General features: G+C 41.3%; 1 protein-coding gene across 5 annotated transcripts in view; it reads left to right on the top strand.

The window, feature by feature from the left end:
- Positions 1 to 21,390, top strand: part of ogdha (oxoglutarate dehydrogenase a) — an 85,262-nt gene that overhangs the window by 25,305 nt on the left and 38,567 nt on the right. For 3 of the 5 annotated variants that reach the window (XM_060931225.1, XM_060931229.1, XM_060931226.1), the window contains exons 3-5: positions 1,134 to 1,322; positions 9,067 to 9,169; positions 16,106 to 16,150. In XM_060931225.1, the coding sequence (XP_060787208.1) occupies positions 1,134 to 1,322; positions 9,067 to 9,169; positions 16,106 to 16,150 (337 nt within the window). Of the gene's footprint in view, positions 1 to 1,133; positions 1,323 to 8,714; positions 8,809 to 9,066; positions 9,170 to 16,105; positions 16,151 to 21,390 lie in introns of all 5 variants that reach the window. The other 2 variants (XM_060931227.1, XM_060931228.1) reach the window with 2 other exon arrangements.

Below are 21,390 nucleotides of genomic sequence, written 5' to 3'. Positions count from 1 at the left end.
GCGGTTTCATGGCAACGCGTGGTTTTTAGGCAGCATGGAGTTATTAGGCAGCACGCGGTTTCTCGGTCGTGCAGTTTCATGGCAGCGTGCGGTTATTAGGCAGCATGCGGTTTCTCGGTCGTGCAGTTATTAGGCGTCAGTTTCTCGATCATGCAGTTTCTTGGCAGCGTGCGGTTATTAGGCAGCATGCCGTGTCACTGCAGCACAGCTTCTTGGCCATGGAGTTTCACTGCAGGACTGTTTCTTGGCAGCCCGTTTCTGAGCAGCATTGTTTGTCGGCTGTGCTATGTGAGTGTTAAAGCAGCATGTGTTTCATGAGCATGTTTTATACAGTGGTGTTTTTTAGGAAGTACAGTTTCAGGAAGTACATTTTGCACAAACAAAATGATTCTAGAGATGAGTGGAAATGTCACGTCAGTCATATAGAAGCCAGCTCTAATGTAAAGCTTGTGGAAAGTCCATCACAACCAAATATGGCCGCACCAAAGGAAGGGAAACTGCAGGAAAAAAATTATGAAATGATTCAAGCTGCATTTGTAGTTTAACATGGCGACATTTTCTACTCCGACTCTAATCATGTCATGTCTGTTATAATTGTTCTTTGCCTAGCTGGTTTTATTAGAATTATAATTTCGTCAGTTTAGTGCTTTTGTAGCAGCTGTTAATATTTAATTCTGTATTATATGGAGTCTGGTGAATGTCTGAGTCGCAGTTAAAGTCAGAGCGTGAGTGTTGGTTTGATTTGTTCTGTAATGACAGATTAAATGTCAGAGCTGGACTCGCTATGTCCTGTATGACCTCCGCCATCTTTTCTATTGGATTAGACTTCTATGGTTTGCAAATTTGCATGGTTAAATTTAACCACGCTGCTAACCACTATGAAAAGTCGATTCTAGTTTTGTCTCATGTCCTTTCCTGTCTGACTGCATTAGCTTTTCATTAGGCAAGTGTAAATAAATAAATAAGAGTGCGTGCAAGTGCTGGACTTGAAGAGAACTGCTGGAGTTAATATTAAGAGTTTCATAACAGCTTTAAAAAAAAAAAAAAGTACATAATTACAGAGATGTGCTCCTAAATCCATCCTCCTTTCCCTTCACTCTCTTTCTGTGCTTCTCTTTCTGCCAAATTTCCAGTCTTGGGACATTTTCTTCAGGAACGCTAATGCTGGTGCGCCCCCTGGCACGGCCTACCAGAGCCCTCCTCCTCTGGGTGTGAGCCTGGCTGAGCTGACGCAGGCCCAGTCTCTGGTTGGCGCTCAGCCCAACGTGGAGAAGTTGGTGGAGGACCATCTGGCTGTGCAGTCGCTTATTAGAGCTTATCAGGTACGTCCAAGACGCCAATCGGACCAATCAGAAACATGAACCTTGTTTTGGTCAGACGTTTTAAAGTGCCTGAAAATATTTATGCATTTGGATTTCATTGGCGTCTCCAAGATTGTGTCTGTTAAAAATCAGGGAAACAGCTGCCTTTTTTTTTTTTAAGCTTGAAATGCCAAAAAAGCCCAAATGGGGCACTGTTTGGCCGTGTAAAAATAACTGTATGGGTAATCACATGCAAGAAGCCTCTTTGACACCATTGTGGTTTAGAAATTATACTTTTTATACATTTTTAAAATGTTTTTATTTATTTATTTTTATTTTTTTTATCCCCCGCTGGCTGAAAGACCCGAAGTGGGATTATGTCATGGTGCTTTGCGTCCGTCCCGGGAAGGGCGCTCACCTTCGGAAATCAACTCCTGTCTCAATTTTTTTTTGAGGAATTTCACGAAACTTGGCAGGATTCTTTGTTATATGTCAGTAATACGCATATTGCAATTTCATTAAATTCAGTCATATTTTACCAGAGTTACAGCCCTTGATTAACAAAATGATAATTTGACAATTTCATGAAGGTGTGTTTGCTTTGAGATCAACTCCTCTTGCAATTTTTGGACGAATTTCTCGAAGCTTGGCAAAAGGCCTCGTTATATGACGGTAATACGGATACATTGCGATTTAATTTCATTTGTGAAAATTTTCCCAGAGTTTTGACCCGTGATTAAATAACTTGGACGATTTCATGAGGGGGCGGCACGGTGGTGTAGTGGTTAGCGCTGTCGCCTCACAGCAAGAAGGTCCGGGTTCGAGCCCCGGGGCCGGCGAGGGCCTTTCTGTGCGGAGTTTGCATGTTCTCCCCGTGTCCGCGTGGGTTTCCTCCGGGTGCTCCGGTTTCCCCCACAGTCCAAAGACATGCAGGTTAGGTTAACTGGTGACTCTAAATTGAGCGTAGGTGTGAATGTGAGTGTGAATGGTTGTCTGTGTCTATGTGTCAGCCCTGTGATGACGTGGCGACTTGTCCAGGGTGTACCCCGCCTTTCGCCCGTAGTCAGCTGGGATAGGCTCCAGCTTGCCCGCGACCCTGTAGAAGGATAAAGCGGCTAGAGATAATGAGATGAGATTTCATGAGGGTGTACGTTCTTCTGAAATCAACTCCTCTCAGAATTTGTGGAGGAATTTCACCAAACTTGGCAGAAGGCTTTGTTATATGACAGTTATACGCAGATTGAAATTTCGTTTAATTTGGGCAAATTTTACCAGAGTTATGCTCTTGATTATTAACAGACTTGTACTTTGGCAATTTCATCACGGTGTGCTTGCTTTCTGACAACTTCCTTTACGATTTTTATCCCCCATTGGCCGAAAGGCCCGAAGGGGGATTATGTCATGGTGATGTCCGTCTGTCCATCCTAGGAAGGGTATTCGCCTTCTGAAATCGACTCCTCTCACAATTTTTGGAGGAATTTCATGAAACTTGACGGGATTCTTTGTTATATGCCAGTAATACGCATATTGTAATTTCGTTCAATTCGGTCGCATTTTACCGGAGTTATGGTGGAGCTGCCAGCGGGGGATATTGTGCTCTCAGTAAAAAAAAAAAATATATATTTTTGTGTGTCTACAATGTAATTCTAGCTAAAGAGACAGTGAGTCACATGATTACCTTAAATAAATGCCACAAAACATTATGTAAATTTTTACACCCTTACATAATTAAAAGACAAGAAAAATCCACATGCACACTTTTTTTTTTCAGTTGCTAGACTTGGTGTTTTTTTATTTTATTTTTATTTTTTCCCCTAGAATAGTGAAGAAACTCTTCATTCTTCCACTTTTCTGCACATAAATTTTCTAGTGTCGACGTCATAAATAAAGCAGCTCAACAGCAGGCTTTCCTTCTGGTGCTAAACATAAAGCTACGTGTGTGTATGCATTTATTCTCTCCACATTCACTGGATATGAGCAATCACGGGCTCTGATTGGCTACTGTACTACTAGGATATCAGCTCATATACAGCGAGTAGAGAAAAACAAAATGGCGGCGCGTGTTACTGAACCAACTGAGAATGAAATAAAAACTACTCGAAAAATAAACCACCAAAAAAAAGGCAACAAAATATGGAATATATATATATATATATATATATATATATATATATATATATATATATATATATATTTATTTATTTTTTATTTATTTATTTATTTATTTTTTTAAAGAATTATCGCATTTTTCACAAATTAAGTGGAAATGATTTTGTCGGACATTTTGTATGAAATTTTTATTTATCGAATTTGCAGAAACAAAAAATAAAAATGCTCCGTTTCTGAAAATCCAGTGAATGTGGATAGAATAAGTTATTCTACTCAATCTCGTCGTACACGGATTATAGCGATCAACTCATGTACGACTCGATTTCGTGGAATAACTGTTGTGTAGCCTTTTTTTTTTTTTTTTTCCCCCCACCCAGACAAGTAATGTGTGAAAGAACTGAATGGGAAATATCTTCTTCGGGGCTGTCGGGTTTGTCCAGGGCTCACGTGTGATGAGTTGATGACCACGCCTTCTTTTTAAATCTGTGATTTGAGCCGAATTATGTTGCACATGTTGGTCCAATATTACTGCTCTTTCTCCACCTGTTTTCATCCATGTCCTTTAATAAAGTTCATGTCTAAGTCTCATCCATCTTAAACTAAGACAAGGTAAGTCTGATATAAATTATAAATTCCTGCTTTTTGGTTCTAGCTATAGAGGTGTCTTTTTTTTTTTTTTTTAATTTATATATATTTTAATATATATGTATTTTCCCACTGTAAAGAAGTGTATTCAAATGTTTAATGAGTATCAGATTTATCAGCTGTAACTTCGCTTTAAGATTTGTATTTTACTCTTGGGTGAGGTATTTCTGGTGGTCGCCATGGCGATTAAAAAAAAAATTGGCCAAAAAAGTTAAAAAAACCAAAAACAAAACAGGGCTGAGCGATATGACATTTCTACGGTGTGTGATTTTTAAAAAAAAAAAAGGGGGGGGGGGCTTATTTAATTAATTTTAATCGTTTTTGAGAAACAACATCAGCCGATGCCCAGTCCTTGAGGGAGGGGTGGAGCAAACATGTCTTCAGTAAAATAGAAATGTATTGAAAGAGTCAAGCAGGTCTAATGCACACAGCCATTTTCATCAGGACTATTTATCTGGAAACGTGCACATTTATTACTTATGTTTTTTTAAGGTGCGTGACTTTTTAAAAAAAAAAAAAAGTTTAATCCATATTCACTCGAAATTAGCATTTCTACAATGTTAATATAACATTGCTGCTTTTTTTTTTTTTGAGATGAGATATAGGGTCTACAAAATGTATTCGGGCATTGTTATTCTGTTCGACTCTGCTTGGGTCAGCTGATTGTTGTGATTTGTGGTGTTGCCCTCTGGTGGACAAACTACGCAATAACACCACCACTCATAACACGGTTAAAGGATCCATCTTTTGTATCGCGGTTTCTTCTTAATTGTCGTCCATCAGCCGTTATAAACGCTGACACTGGTTTATCAGTAATTAGCTCATTTTTCGCTGATAATATTGGCAAGGCCCTAATGCACAATGCATTGTGATTTATCGGATTGCTACGAAACTTCAAGCAAAATCTTTTGCCTTTTTTCATATTCAACGATGAAAAGGACAAACTCAGTCGAAATATGTTCAGATCAGCTGCTTCGAATCAGTTTGTAAAGATTACATATTTTAATTAAGAAAAGATGTATCGAAACGGTCATGATTTATCGCAGTATCGATATTGTAATAGTCATATCGCCCAGCCCTAATTCCAGAGATACCAATATCTATTGTTTAACATTTTACAATTTTTGCTGGCCACCTGGAAGCTACGCCGTTCTGCTTTTTCATCTAAAACGATCAGAACAAACGTGAATTTAAAACATCCGTCAGAAAAAGAAAGGATGAAAAGACGCAGGACGTAAAAAGAATGTGTTTTGCTTCTGGGAGCAGTCCACTTTGTGACCACGTTTTTAATCTTTGTCGTATTTAAGTTGTGAATTTAAGAGTTTCGGACTTGAGGGCCAATTGACTACTTTCACATTACCCATAATGCTTTGCGCCTTGGGAGGCAACCAAAATATAAACAAACTAAAACAACATGGCGTCGCACACCGACCGTAATCTTTCAAATATAAATCTCCCTAAAACCTTCAAATAAGTGTCAAACTAGCTAAACCACAGCTTAAAGAAATCTGCAAAGCCTTTTCTGCGGGCTTCAAGAAATCAATCGGTAAAAAAAGCGCTTGTAAAGATCGTATGTCGTATCGAACGCTTTGAACATCTCGACTTTGGGTGACGGTGAGTCAGCAGCCTTTGTGCGTCAACACGGATGTTCCAAGAATTACGGACCTGTAGAAGGTAAAAGTTCAGCAGAAGAGCTGAGAAAGATGGACGCTGATCGTAGAAGAATCCACAGTGAAATGGTTTTTGCTGGGTGCTGGTTACGACGAGAAAGCCGTAAGAAAATACAAAACGTTTCATGCACGGGAACACGAGCACAGAATTCACTCAGTCGAGTAAATACGGTAAACACAGCAGAACTATCAGATTTATTTTTTAAGTTGATTTTGATTTCCGTCACTCTGATTTGAGCTCATACGCTACCAGGTTGCGACAATCTTTGGGCTGTTAGAGGAAGCTGTTCGGACTACAGGGTCAAACACTACATTCGATCTCCCTACAGAAACACTAAAAGGGGACGGACATGCAAGCTTACTGACGCTGCATTGTTTACGCTTTGGTTTGGGATTGGATCCTTCAATAAAGTCGTTCTTTGACTTGTCGTTTTTCGGTTTCCGCACGTTTTATGACTAACCCCAAAGACAGACGGGTTGTCAGCTTTGTGACTCGGATCATCAGACTTTACTCCACCTCTGAAGTGTGCAGAAGACAGTCGCGTGATGTCTGTTGGTGTAAAATTTTGACGGCGAATTCTGTCCAACCGCGCTTTTTGACGCTTGGATTCTTCAGGCATTCTATAAAACTTAAATCAGAATCCCCCCCCCTTCGTGGGAATTTGAAGAAATGGCTGAGGTTATCTGACTTGGTAAACAAATATCGTGCTTAGTTACTCCCCCAAGGTGCAAAGCATTATGGGTATGTGAAAGAGAATGGAAAAGAAGTGGGCAGAGTTATGAGCTCTTTGATCAGGGAAGAAGCGATCAGGGATGTGCTGCTTATTACAACCCCGATTCCAAGAAAGTTGGGACAAAGTACAAATTGTAAATAAAAACGGAACGCAATAATTTACAAATCTCAAAAACTGATATTGTATTCACAATAGAACATAGACAACATATCACATGTCGAAAGTGAGACATTTTGAAATTTCATGCCAAATATTGGCTCATTTGAAATTTCATGACAGCAACACATATCTCAAAAAAGTTGGGACGGGGCAATAAGAGGCTGGAAAAGTTAAAGGTACAAAAAAGGAACAGCTGGAGGACCAAACTGCAACTCATTAGGTCAACTGGCAATAGGTCATTAACATGACTGGGTATAAAAAGAGCATCTTGGAGTGGCAGCGGCTCTCAGAAGTAAAGATGGGAAGAGGATCACCGATCCCCCTAATTCTGCGCCGACAAATAGTGGAGCAATATCAGAAAGGAGTTCGAGAGTGTAAAATTGCAAAGAGTTTGAACATATCATCATCTACAGTGCATAATATCATCAAAAGATTCAGAGAATCTGGAAGAATCTCTGTGCGTAAGGGTCAAGGCCGGAAAACCATACTGGGTGCCCGTGATCTTCGGGCCCTTAGACGCCACTGCATCACATACAGGCATGCTTCTGTATTGGAAATCACAAAATGGGCTCAGGAATATTTCCAGAGAACATTATCTGTGAACACAATTCACCGTGCCATCCGCCGTCGCCAGCTAAAACTCTATAGTTCAAAGAAGAAGCCGTATCTAAACATGATCCAGAAGCGCAGACGTCTTCTCTGGGCCAAGGCTCATTTAAAATGGACTGTGGCAAAGTGGAAAACTGTTCTGTGGTCAGACGAATCAAAATTTGAAGTTCTTTATGGAAATCAGGGACACCGTGTCATTCGGACTAAAGAGGAGAAGGACGACCCGAGTTGTTCTCAGCGCTCAGTTCAGAAGCCTGCATCTCTGATGGTATGGGGTTGCATTAGTGCGTGTGGCATGGGCAGCTTACACATCTGGAAAGACACCATCAATGCTGAAAGGTATGTCCAGGTTCTAGAGCAACATATGCTCCCATCCAGACGACGTCTCTTTCAGGGAAGACCTTGCATTTTCCAACATGATAATGCCAAACCACATACTGCATCAATTACAGCATCACGGCTGCGTAGAAGAAGGGTCCGGGTACTGAACTGGCCAGCCTGCAGTCCAGATCTTTCACCCATAGAAAACATTTGGCGCATCATAAAACGGAAGATACGACAAAAAAGACCGAAGACAGTTGAGCAACTAGAATCCTACATTAGACAAGAATGGGTTAACATTCCTATCCCTAAACTTGAGCAACTTGTCTCCTCAGTCCCCAGACGTTTACAGACTGTTGTAAAGAGAAAAGGGGATGTCTCACAGTGGGAAACATGGCCTTGTCCCAACTTTTTGTTGTCATGAAATTTAAAATCACCTCATTTTTCTCTTTAAATGATACATTTTCTCAGTTTAAACATTTGATATGTCATCTATGTTCTATTCTGAATAAAATATGGAATTTTGAAACTTCCACATCATTGCATTCCGTTTTTATTTACAATTTGTACTTTGTCCCAACTTTTTTGGAATCGGGGTTGTATTAAGTAAGATGAGAGAAACCCTTTATTGGAACTTTTTGCTCCTAGTTACTGAAGATATAGAAATAACGATGAATAGATTTGTTTAAAATGTTCATATAAATGCATATATGGAATGAAAGTCGAAATATTAGCTGCATTTGTGAAAAATGCTGCCGATTCCGCAGAGTTTAGGTTTTAGAAAATCTCCCCGTGTAGAAAGGGGAGGAGTTTTGTTGCCTTTTTTTTTTTTTTTCTTCCCTATAAATAAATAAAATTTCCTCCACTGATCTTTATTAGGAGGAGCTTTGTGGTCTAAAATTAATCCTTTATTTTGACCTCAAGATCAGATCTTAATCATTTGAATTGTTAAATATGATTTCTGTCCTGTGTTTTCTGTACCGTTCCTCCTGACAGCCCTGGTATCTGGTGTGTGTGTGTGTGTATACAGTATAAAGGTCTACACTGTGTTTGTTTGCTTTATAATGTTTTTCTGCTCAAGCCGAAGAGCGTTTTGGGATTTTCCCCGACTCTGCACGGTGAGTTTGTGTCACGGCCTCTTGTGACTGCTCTTGCCTTGTTTCCAGGTCATGGGGCATCACAATGCTAACCTCGACCCGCTCGGCATCAGTTGTGTAAATTTTGACGAAGCCCCAGTAGCTACTGGGTACCAACATGTTGGTGAGAAATGTTTTCTGTCCCCTCTTCAGCTCTGCAGAACATCATTAATGAGCCTGTTTTGTGTTATTGTCGCTTCTCTCCCCCTCCCACCCCACCCTTCCAATTTCTCTCTCTTTTTCTTTCCTTGTATCTGTCCTTCTTTCTGTTCCTTCCACCTTTCACCACTCCATCACACTTCCATCTTCATCCTCTCCCATCGTGGGCGCTCTGTCGTTTTCTTTGTCCCCCTCCCCACGGCGCCTGCATCGTCTCCTGTAGATCCGGGGTCACCACGTGTCGCAGCTGGACCCTCTGGGGATTATGGATGCCGATCTGGACTCGTGCGTCCCCACCGACATTATTACGTCTTCAGATAAACTCGGTGAGGAGTTATGGAGCGTGTTGCACCGGTTCGTCAGTGAGCACCGAGCGGAGATGTAAACCTCCGTTCCAGGATGGCTGGCGGTGACGCAGAAATCTGGATTGGCACGTCTCAGTCAAAACGAGTCCGCCGTTCTGCTCCAGAGCGTTACAGCTCCGCTCGGTGTAGACGAGAAATGAAACACCGCTTTGGAGAACCTGCCAAACTTTGCCTTCTCTTTTAAACTGACTTGCGCACTGCACACTTTCAGCTTCTTAGTTCCTGTTCAACTTTGCCTGCACGGTTCCTTTTCTCCTACACAGGACACACCGCTCTTCCTTTGTGTGAAGAATCTTGACTGGGGACATGTCGGGTGGAGTAGAGCGATACCAGTTAATCCAGCATTGATTCTGTGGTGTTTTCTTGTTAGCAAGGCTGCTATTGACTCAAGAATTAGCCCAAGACAAATATTTAAGATTCGCAGTCGAAGGCTGTTTTCACATGTTGGGTTTTTCGTTTCACTTCAACCACCAGCATGTTTTACATCTATTAGTACAGGAAGCAACGGAGCGTAAGAAAACCACCAGGTTTCAAAACCAACATGGAGGATGGTGCACGAAAAACATCTCATTAGTGCACGAATAATGAGAATGTTTAAGGCACAACATTTTTATAGCCAATATTCCAAGGTTTATACAGCGCTCAGCGTAAATGAGTGCACCCCCTTTGAAAAGTAACATTTTAAACAATATCTCAATGAACACAAACAATTTCCAAAATGTTGACAAGTTGAATATAACATCTGTTTAACTTATAATGGGAAAGTAAGGTTAATAATATAACTTAAATTACACGTTTTTCAGTTTTACTCAAATTAGGGTGGTGCAAAAATGAGTACACCCCACAACAAAAACTACTCCATCTAGTACTTTGTATGGCCTCCATGATTTTTAATGACTGCACCAAGTCTTCTAGGCATGGGATGAACAAGTTGGCGACATTTTGCAACATCAATCTTTTTCCATTCTTCAACAACGACCTCTTTTAGTGACTGGATGCTGGATGGAGAGCGATGCTCAACTTGTCTCTTCAGAATTCCCCAAAGAAAATAATTTCTTTACACCACAAAGGTGAAGGCTACAAGAAGCTCAGCAAAGCTTTACTTATCAATCAGAATACTGTAGCAAAAGTGGTGCAAAAATGTAAGAAAGATGGAACTACAACCATCTCACAGAGACGTCCAGGTCGTCCACGGAAGTTAACACCTCGACAGGAGCGTCTTCTGATGAGAAGGGTTGAAGAAAATCGGCATGCGAGTTCACTGCAGTTATCTAAAGAAGTAGAAAGCCAAACTGGGGTGACTATTTCCCGTGACACAATACGGCGTACGCTGCAGAGGAACGGCATGCATGGATGCCGTCCACGAAAGAAGCCTCTCCTAAAGCCCAGGCACAAAAAAGCCCGCCTAGAGTTTGCCAGGGCCCATGCTGACAAAGATGAAGACTACTGGGACTCTATACTCTGGAGTGATGAGACCAAGATAAATGTTTTTGGAACCGATGGCTTCAAAACCGTATGGCGTCACAAAGGTGAGGAATACAAAGAAAAATGCACGGTGCGTACAGTGAAACATGGTGGTGGCAGTGTCCTTATGTAGGGCTGCATGAGTGCTGCTGGTGTCGGGGAGCTGCATTTCATTGATGGCTTCATGGATTCACAGATGTATTGCTCTATACTGAAAGAGAAGATGCTACCATCACTCCGTGCCCTTGGTCATCGTGCACTTTTCCAACATGACTAAACACACATCTGAGGCCACTGTTGGGTTTCTGAAGAAGAACAGGGTGAAAGTGATTCAGTGGCCAAGTATGTCTCCTGATCTGAACCCAATCGAACACCTATGGGGAATTCTGAAGAGACGAGTTGAGCATCGCTCTCCATCCAGCATCCAGCCACTAAAAGAGGTCGTTGTTGAAGAATGGAAAAAGATTGAAGTTGCAAAATGTCGCCAACTTGTTCATTCCATGCCTAGAAGACTTGGTGCTGTCATTAAAAATCATGGAGGCCATACAAAGTACTAGATGTAGTAGTTTTTGTTGTGGGGTGCACTCATTTTTGCACCACCCTAATTTGAGTAAAACTGAAAAATGTGTAATTTAAGTTATATTATTAACCTTACTTTCACGTTATAAGTTAAACAGATGTTATATTAAACTTTGTCTTGACAGCATTTTGGAAATTGTTTGTGTTCATTGAGATATTGTTTAAAATGTTACTTTTCAAAGAGGGTGGACTCATTTACGCTGAGCGCTGCAAGTCGTATAAGTAAAGATGTGTATTTTTGAAGAGTATCATCCTCTGAAAGCTAAAGCGACTAGCTTATTCTGTTAAAAAAAAACTTGTACTAACAATATATTTTCACGTTAATAAATAATACCACCTTGGCTGTGTCTGAAACTGCCCTGTTCATTACATAGTGCACGATTTTCAAGATGTCTGTCTGGAAACTATGAAATGTATTCAGGGCTCTGTTTTAATCCCATAATGCACTGAGAAGTATACACGCAAAAAACCGAAACAAAACCGCACTGCGTTGTCAAGAGTTACTCCGAGAACGTTGTCATTATGAGTTACTATGGCAACGTCTAAAAAGGAGAATTATTTGTTGCGCTGTGAGACGGGGGGGACTTTTCCGTTCTACTGTACGTAGCGCTAACGTCCTTCGTAACTAACACTCGTCCTAATAACTGAAATAATCCGCTCACAGCAACCACGTGAAATGTGATCGGCTTCCAGACAGCTAGTGATAATCGCACTACGTTTCCAAGGTGTCCAAAGTCCAGCGTCAATGTGTAAGAGAACCTTGACCTCTGTTTAAAAAAATAAATAAATATTAAAAAAAAAATCCACCACTTCCTGATCTCAGTACTCCGTCTATTTGAATATTCAAGTCCGTCTGAGATCTTGTTGGGCAGAGTAAAGTTTGCCTAAAGGGCATGTTGGCAGGAACTTGTTTACATTGCGCTTGCATTGGATTGGAGTGTGTTTGAGGGACACTTTAGCACCTAGCAGGCATGTGATATTTTTAAAATTGTCAAGATTAATTTTAAAAGTAAGCAAACAGCATTTTATCCAAAAAAAAAGGGAACTTGAATAGATGCATCACACATCATTAGTGTAATTACTGTGAGAACTAACAGTAACCTGACAAGGGTTAGTTCTTGCACGTCGAGGTACCTTACGTGTTGCTTTTAGAGCTTGTCGGGCTAAGGAGAATTAGCTAGTGAAATTGATTTTGTCTTTAAAATGTCTCCTGATTTGGAGAAGAAACATCTGAGATGAAGGAACTAGACATCAGTTTGGCAGTGCTAATGTGTATAGGATTACTTTTTTATTAAAAAAAAAACCCACAGACCGCACCTTTAAACCAGCTTCGAAGGATTCTGAGGCTGAGGCAACAAAGAAGGTTCAATATCCAAAATGTTGTAAAACCGTTATGAGCCACTGCGTAGCACTTGTATTAACTTCTATAAAGTCGAGAAACAGTTTTAAATGTTACATATTGCACCTTTAATGCCCTGACTTGTCAGTCGAAACAGGAAAAAGATTTGGGCACTAGTTACGGTTCAGGTTTTCATGATAGAATTTTGTTTTTACAAGAAACCTTATTTGAATTTGCATTTGGAGCTTGTCGGGCTAAAGGCCCGGTCCCACTGGCCGATGGACACAAAACGTATGCAAAAAGGACACAGCGGACGAGCAAAATTTCGGGGGTGGCTCTATCCGTTTTCATCCGCTCCAGAAATGGACAAAATTGGCGAAAATTTGCGAAAACAGAAAGGAAAAGAACGGACGTGGGTAGTATTTAGCGGGGATGTTAAACGCATGTTCGTAGGAAGCCTAGCGGATGGAAGTGGATGACAGCTCCGAAGGGGTTACCGGTGATAACTGAGAAGCGGACGCATAGCAGAAAGAGCGGATGCATAGCGGATGAAGGGGATGCATCACGTACGCCTAACGGAAACAAAGGGGATGTTGCGCGGATGTATATCGGATGCAGACCGTTCACTGCGCATGCGGGGGGTATGAATTGCGTCTGCTCCGCGGATATAAAGGGATGCAGCACGCACGCCGTCAGCATAAAGCGGAAAGACGTGCTGGCGGCTACATCGATACATCTCTACTACTAGATGATTTTCTCCCCCTTTTTATACAAAATATCGATTGTCCGCTAGGTGTCCTTCTACATACTCTAGACATACTCCAGACATCCTAAATATACGAGATACATCCCAGATATAAATGCTTTGTCCGTTTTGAATACTTTATATACGAGATGCATACGCTTACATCCTTTCTATTTCCGTGCTACTAACGATGAATAGACGTTTCATGTACCTTATCTTTCCTCCCTCTTTCCGTTTTCACCTGCAGCGGATGTGAGTTGCGAGGATGCCCAGAGGATGCAGAGAGGATACAGCAGACGTTTAACGGATGATAACGGACATAGAACGTTTGTTGCTCGTATATGTCGCGGATTTACATCGTACACGGCGGAAAGTTCATCCGTTCTAAAAGTTTTGTGCAGCTCAAAACTTTTTGCGCGGATGAAATCACAGTTGACGGATGCTCGATGGATAGAGCGTATGAAGCACGTATGCAATGAGTACACAATGGATGCATGGTGTTTTCCAACGGATGGCAAAGATTTTTTTACGTTTTACATCCTCTTTGCATCCGTAAGTGCAGTGGGACCGGGCCTTAAGGAGTATTAGCTAGCTAAATTGATTTTTGTTTTTAAAATGTCTCCTGACTTGGAGAAGAAACATCTGAAATGAAGGAACTTGCTTAAAGTGCCATTCCACCATTGGATGTATTTTTTTGGCATAAAATACAATATATTTTATGACATGACTAGACAGAGAAATCTTTTAGCTTCAAAATGATATATCAAACATAATTTTTTGACGACAAGTATATTAATTTTGCGACCAAAGTCACCTACCCTTTTAATTTCTGCGCGGTAGTGAAACGTGATGTCATCGGCAGGTTCCCCTTCTTGTGTACCACGTCACGTGTGGCGTGGCACAGATTATCAGCAATGGCGGATAGAACGCGATTGTCAGCTTCGGAAAAGAAGCGAAGGAAAATAGCAAGTGATGCCCAAAGGAGACGGTCAATGGTGAATATCGGCACAGCAATCGACAAGTGGAAATCGCGTTCTATCCGCCATTGCTGATAATCTGTGCCACGTCACACGTGACGTGGTACACAAGAAGGGGAACCTGCCGATGACATCACGCGCGGAAATTAAAAGGGTAGGTGACTTTGGTCGCAAAATTAATATACTTGTCGCCAAAAAATTGTTTGATATATCGTTTTGAAGCTAAAAGATTTCTCTGTCTAGTCATGTCATAAAATATATTGTATTTTATGCCAAAGAATACATCCAATGGTGGAATGGCACTTTAACAGACATCCGTTTGGCAGTGCTAATGTGTATAGGATTACTTTTTATTATGTAAAAAAAGAACCACAGACCGCACCTTTAAACCGGCTTTGAAGGATTCTGAGGCTGAGGAAACAAGATTCAATATCCAAAATGTTGTAAAACCATTACGAGCCACTGTGTAGCACTTGTATTAACTTCTAAAAAGTCGAGAAACAGTTTTAAATGTTCCATATTGCACCTTTAATGCCCTGACTTGTCAGTCGAAACAGGAAAAAGATTTGGCCACTAGTTATGATTCAGGTTTTCATGATAGAATTTTGTTTTTACAAAACCTCATTTGGAGCTTGTCAGGCTAAGGTGTATTAGCTAGCTAAATTTTTTTGTTTGTTTGTTTTTAAGAGGTCTCTTGACTTGGAGAAGAACCATCTGAAATGAAGGAACTTACCAGACCTCAGTTTGGCAGTGCTAAAAATGACAGACCGCACCTTTAAACCGTCTTCGAAGGATTCCGAGGCTGAGGAAACAAGGCTCAATATCCAAAATGTTGCAAAACTGTTACGATCCACTGTGGAGCACTTGTATTAACTTCTATAAAGTCAAAAAAGAAAAGTTTGCAATGTTCCATATTGCACCTTTAATACCCTGATTGTTCGTCGAAACCGGAAAGAGATTTGGCTGCTAGTTATGGTTCAGGTTTTCTTGTTAGTCACATCCGGCAAACAATTTTGTTTTTACCAGGAACCTCAAATGCAATCTGAAGTATCGATGATGAGATTACATCTCCTGATCATTGTGTAATTGTACATCCCTTGTACGAATCCACTGACCGCATGTGACCGTGCTGCATGATTTTCTGCACAGCGAATCCGTTTCAGCAGCACGGTGGGAATTTGGTGGTTAAATCCGAGCTTGGTGTCGAGCAGGTTCTGTTTGTGCTGCGGCAGGGCTTGAGGCCTTTTACGGTTTGTGTTTTTGTAGGAGTTTGTGTTTGTGTAGGCTTTTTTTTTTTTTTTTGCCGAGCTTTGCTTATGGTCTGTAGAAGTAGACGGGTGTGGTGATGGCTGTATTTGTTAATTGGAATTAGATTTAAAAAAATCTCAATCACAATCATGGACAGGTGCTGTTGCTGAAATTCGGCTTTTTAAGCGCTTCGTAGGTTGTGTGTGTGTGTGTGTGTGTGTGTGTGAGAGAGATTTATCAATGCCAGCATTATCACATCTCTCTCTGGTAATATTTGGACTACTGTATTTTCCAGACTTTAAGATTTCCGTCCAGACCTGGAGCAGGTGCTTGAACTTGTACTGTATCTTGTAGGGTATAATTTTTATGTAAGTATATATTATAGCATTGAATTATTAGGGTAGCGCTAACGGAGGGTTTATTTTTTTTCCCCCCAATAAGGATTTTGTGTCAACATGTCTGGAAAATACAGTAATTGACTCTTGTCTCATCAGTGTGGTCATTAACGTCTTCCGGATGTTTCTTTCCTGTCACTGCTTCTCCAGACCTTTCACATTTCAAGGATCGGCTAAGTGTTCTAACCGTCGGAGGTAGGCCTCAAGGACAAGCAAGCTCTGTCTGTGTGCCCTTTCTCTCTCGCCCTTTCTCTCTCTCTCTCTCTCTCTCTCTCTCTCTCTCTCTCTTTCTTTCTCGCTGTAGATTAGTCAGTGAACCACACACTTGGTAGCACTCCCTAGATTTTAGTCGGCAAGTGGAAACATCTGGAAAACAAACAACACGAGCACTAACCAAACAAGCAGTTCTTATCATTTTCATGATATAACACAATCCTATGCAGTAACAGCTCAGCTCTCCACATGTTTTCACTTGACCTCTCAGCTTGACAATCGAGCCTCGTCGGTGTCTGCAGTCACCCTGGGGAGCGTTAATGTTTTCTTTGTAAGCCCCATCGAATGAGGAGTAGCTCCACACAGTGACTCTTCTATCCCTTGATTTACTGCCTGTAGAACAGCGAGCTGGAGTGTGCTGCTGAACAGCGGCGGTGTTGGCGTAACGCTTGGTTTGTGTTGTCCTCTTTCTTCCTTTGGAGCTGCTCTTCTTTAAATCGTGAACAGAAAATGCAAGGTCATGGAATCGCTGCAGTAGTAGAGGACCTGGGTTAGATATGTATGCACGTAATTTCGGAGAGGATGACTCGACTGTTTATAGGAACACCTTGGGATGTGTCCCAAAATCGCTATCCGGGGCGAACAGGCCGAAAATTACCAATCCAAGATGGCCGCCAGTAGCATATTAAGAAATATATAAATTTTTGAACCACTCACCACAGAAGTGTGTGCAGGACCTCATTTTATGGGTTTTTGGATGTGGGGCATCCATTAGTGACATCATTTTCATGATTGAAGGAAAAAGGAACAAGCTATGTTCAAGGGCAAGGTTTAAAAAAAATAAATAAAAACCACCAAAAATTGGCCAAAATTGCAGTTTCACAGAAAACATGAATAAAAACAATAATCCTATGAAATCATGGAATTAGGAGACCTACTGCACAGAATTTAGGAGAGAGTATAAGGGTGTTTTCACACCTGGTCCCCTTTAAAGGAACCAGACTCAGTCCTCTTTAAGTGGACCAAAAAGTGGACCAACAGAAAAAGAACTCGGTTCTTTTTGTGTTCACACTGTGAATTTATTACAAAGAGGACTGGGTTCTCTTTCTGGTCCAGTTAAGCTTTGATGGGGCCTCAGTCCTCTTTCTGTTCACACCAGGTCCTCTAGAGCCCTCAGACCCCCAGTGCACGGAATTCTGGTTAATTTTCTCTTGAATCAAACGCTACGTTCACACTGCAAGGCTTAATGCTCAATTCCGATTTTTTTGTGAAATCCGATTTTTTTGTGAGGTCGTTCACATTAACAAATATATGCGACTTGTATGTGATCCTCAGTATGAACGAAAAGCGACCTAAAAGTGTTCCGCATGCGCATTGCAGGATACGACGACGTCACACGCAGTGAGCATGGCCAGTGTTTACGGAAGTAAAACCGCCCGGTTGCGGTATGACCCATCCAATCTAGCTTGAATAGCTGCATCCCCCCCAAATGGAAATCAGCTCCCTAACCTCTGCGTCCTTCCATTGAGAAGATTCAGAACCTTCACAGCCCGAAGCGTCCCTCGCATTGATGTCATGCGCAGGGGCGCAGATATGTTTTTTGAACTGGGGGGGACAAAGCTGCCAGCAAACCAACCCCAACCCCGATATGCCTGTCAAACTTGTTGTGGGTTACTATAGCAACCAAGCTCGAGCTCGCAACCTGTGCAGTCTGCGCAGCTCAACCAACCGAATATCAGTCTTTGTTTTATGTGAGTTGTTGCGACTATGTATACACTGCTGTGCACCTCAATAAACCGAATGGTAATTAGTCTTTTGATTTTTCCGTGAGGTTTGCCTTATGCAAAGAAAGACAGCATAGACGTTTTTTCCTCCCTATAAGTGGGGGGGACCGAGCGAGGTGAATTTAAATCTGGGTGGGACGAGTCCCCCCCTCTATCTGCGCCCGTGATTATGCGCCATGTTGTTGTAACTTTTTTTGAGAGACCCGCCGCCTACTTCAGCGCAGAATAGTGACGTTTGTGGCTTGTTGATGACGTGTAAGTCGGATGAATGCGACCTGGCGGTTCAGACTGAAGTCGCATATGAAAAGAGCGGATAGGAATCGGAATTAGGACCACATATCCAAACGGCCTGGGTCGGATTTGAAAAAATCGGATCTGTGTCGTTCATATTGTCAATAAAAGATCGGATACAGGTCACATATGGGCGAAAAGATCGGATTTGAGTCACTTCAGCCTGCAGTGTGAACGTAGCCAAAATGTCTGCTGCCGTGCTGTATTCTTTGATCAAAATAGTGCGGATTAAGGAAAATAAATTTATGTATGAGTGATTCCACGCTTATGGGTACTGGAATGGGGACATGAACTTATTTTTAAAAATTCACCTAAAACCATTTCTTTTTTTACCATCAGGTCACAAAACATGTAATCTTTAATGAATGATATGTTAAAAGATAACTTTAATTTTCTGAGATGTAATAAAAACATATTTATATGCCAAAGTCAAGCCTATGAGTTCCAAAATGATGTCTGTTACATTACTTCTGTTACGATTGTCCATCTCGCGTCCGTTACAAATTAATTACAATCTAGCTATATACCATGTTAATCTTATTGAAAGAATGTGTATGTTTATTCTACTACACGTTTATTAATTATATTTGCTAAAACATCACCTTCCTATGTTTCAAAAAGTAATTCTACATTGTTAAAATTGAGAATCTATATGTCCACAACACTTCTGTTACGTTCTGACTTTGGCATATAAATGTTTTTATTACATCTCAGAAAATTAAAGCTATCTTTTAACATATCATTCATTAAAGATTACATGTTTTGTGACCTGATGGTAAAAAAAAAGAAATGGTTTTAGGTGAATTTTTAAAAATAAGTTCATGTCCCCATTTCAGTACCCATAAGCGTGGAATCACTCATATATTATATATTTATAATATAGTTATATTATTGTGGCCGACTCATCAGTCAGTAAGTTCAGAGAACTGTAAAGCGGCTGTGGTAAGTTCCAAAAGGAAGTTGAGTTTCCCTGCTACAGTCACGTGACCAACTACAGCAAACGAAGAAGGTTAAACTACAGTGAAAAAGGCGAAGTGAACCCGGTGCGCTTTTTGTTCACAATGCGCAGATTAGGCGAACCGTACCGTTGATTTTTAGCCAACCGTACTGAGACCACCTCCTGAGGTGGTCTCAGTTCGGTTCGCTTTAAAGGGGTCTGGGTACGGTTGGAGTGTTCACATGTGCGCAAAAAATGCTGACTCATCGATCTGAGTTCGGTTAGATGGCTGAAAGGGACCAAGTGTGAAAACACCCTAAGAAAGCAAGCATTTGGTTTACATAAAGAAATTGTATTTTCAATCATACTATTATGATCAGTGGAATGTTAACTTGAAAATACAAAGCAAAACGTATTACTTTAGTAGGCAGCGATATCTTGAGAGCCTAAATGTTGAACAGCCAACAGTACAACTTTTAACATCGCATTATTACAGTTTGTCACATAAACCAGGGTCAGGAACATGAAGAGGAACAGAATAATAATACCGGCAGCCATCTTGGATTGGTAATTCTCAGGCTGTTCTGTTCGCCCGGGATAGCGATTTTGGCACACATCCCAAGCTATTCCTTGGGGTCAAATTAGCCTATAACAGTTGAGTTACCCTCTCCTAAATCACGTGCCTACACGTCTAAGCCAGGTCCTAGACTACAAAGGAACGAGAGCTCGAACCTCAAATTTGCACTGATTTCAACTCTAAATGTAGTTGATCGTATTTAAAGGGCGGGGCATGTAGCTCCACCCTATGTTCACACCATCAAGCATCCAAGTTCGTTTTCTGTGCGTGTGTTTGCTTGATTCTATGCAAATTAGGTATGACACGCAAAAAAATCGAGGAATAGAGAAGAATCAAGCTTGGAAGAAGCTTGTCTGTGTGGCGAGTAAATCTATCTTGCTTTGCTAACGTGCCAAAGTTCCAACAAACCTCGTAACATGCAACTCAGGCAACCGTTTCACATCCTGCCGATTAGTGCGCCGTTTATTTACTGAGATTTAGAAGCGCTAATATGTCTGCATACACAGATGTGCGTAGCTACTACTATTATTCACTGCTGGACAGGCCACGCCCCCAGAAAGAAACAAACCACAAGTGACTTGGAGTAGCATGATGGTATGAACGTTTTGCACAGGAGCTATGAGCCATGAAGCCACACCTGCATCCAGTAGTTCAGGACCCAGTGCTGCGAAGTGTAATCAGAAAACATGAACAAAACACGAAGACGTGTCCCTGAGGTGGCCATTTTTGGACAACCGGAATCGCTAGCCTGTGACTCAAATGTCCAAAGTCCTAAAAGGTCGTCTTGGAACAACCATGAGGTCCAGCTCCTGTGTGTCTGGAATGAAAACCAGGATAAAATCCGTGAACTTTTAACATTTGGCGTAATTTAGACACCAGTGCCCTCTGGTGGCTCTGTCCTTTCACTACACAGCAAAAGCTATGACTCAAATGCATAAAGCCAGTATCTCACTGGGCTGTGACAAATTGCGAACGGCATTCGCGAGAGAGTTTCAAAAGTGTCTTGAAACATTCGCGGGGCTTCTCAATTTCCTCGCAAAGTGTCGCTCCTTCGTCGCTGAAATTTTGAACATGTTCAAAAAATTCGTGCGACAAAATTTCTCTCAAAATAGCCGCAAATGCGTTGCTGGTGTCGCAAAGCCGTCACGAACCCTTCTCAAGTCAGTTTCCATGAGACAGGAAGTGCGAGTGTATCTCACTGGGCTGTGACAGCCTGTGACTAGTTGGAGACACAACAATTGCGATAAAATATGCGAATTGGCGACAATTTTCGCTTGGAATCACACTGAATTGATATTCACATATTTTATCGCAATTGTTGTGTCTCCAACTTGTCGCAGCCCAGTGAGATACTACCCTAACGCATCCAGGTTTCTGATTTGTATGTTGAAAGTATGCAAATTGACGTGGCTGTCTCTTTGCTCCGCCCAGGCCCTGCCTCAATAGGGTCCGCCCACTTTTTCAGCCTTCCTGGAAATTCATTTTCTCCACTGAATTTTCAGAACAATTCTTTAAATAAATTGTTAATGAACCAGCAACTCGCCAGCTATGAGGCGACTCAGGATTTCATGAAAATTACTTTCAAATATTTTAAAAGTATTTTTTTAAACGAAGGAAAGAACTACTGTTTGCA

Source organism: Neoarius graeffei, chromosome 10, assembly GCF_027579695.1.
Source record: "Neoarius graeffei isolate fNeoGra1 chromosome 10, fNeoGra1.pri, whole genome shotgun sequence".
NCBI lineage: Eukaryota > Metazoa > Chordata > Actinopteri > Siluriformes > Ariidae > Neoarius > Neoarius graeffei.
Note: the sequence above shows the minus strand (reverse complement) of the source record. Positions and strands in the feature narration are given on the sequence as shown.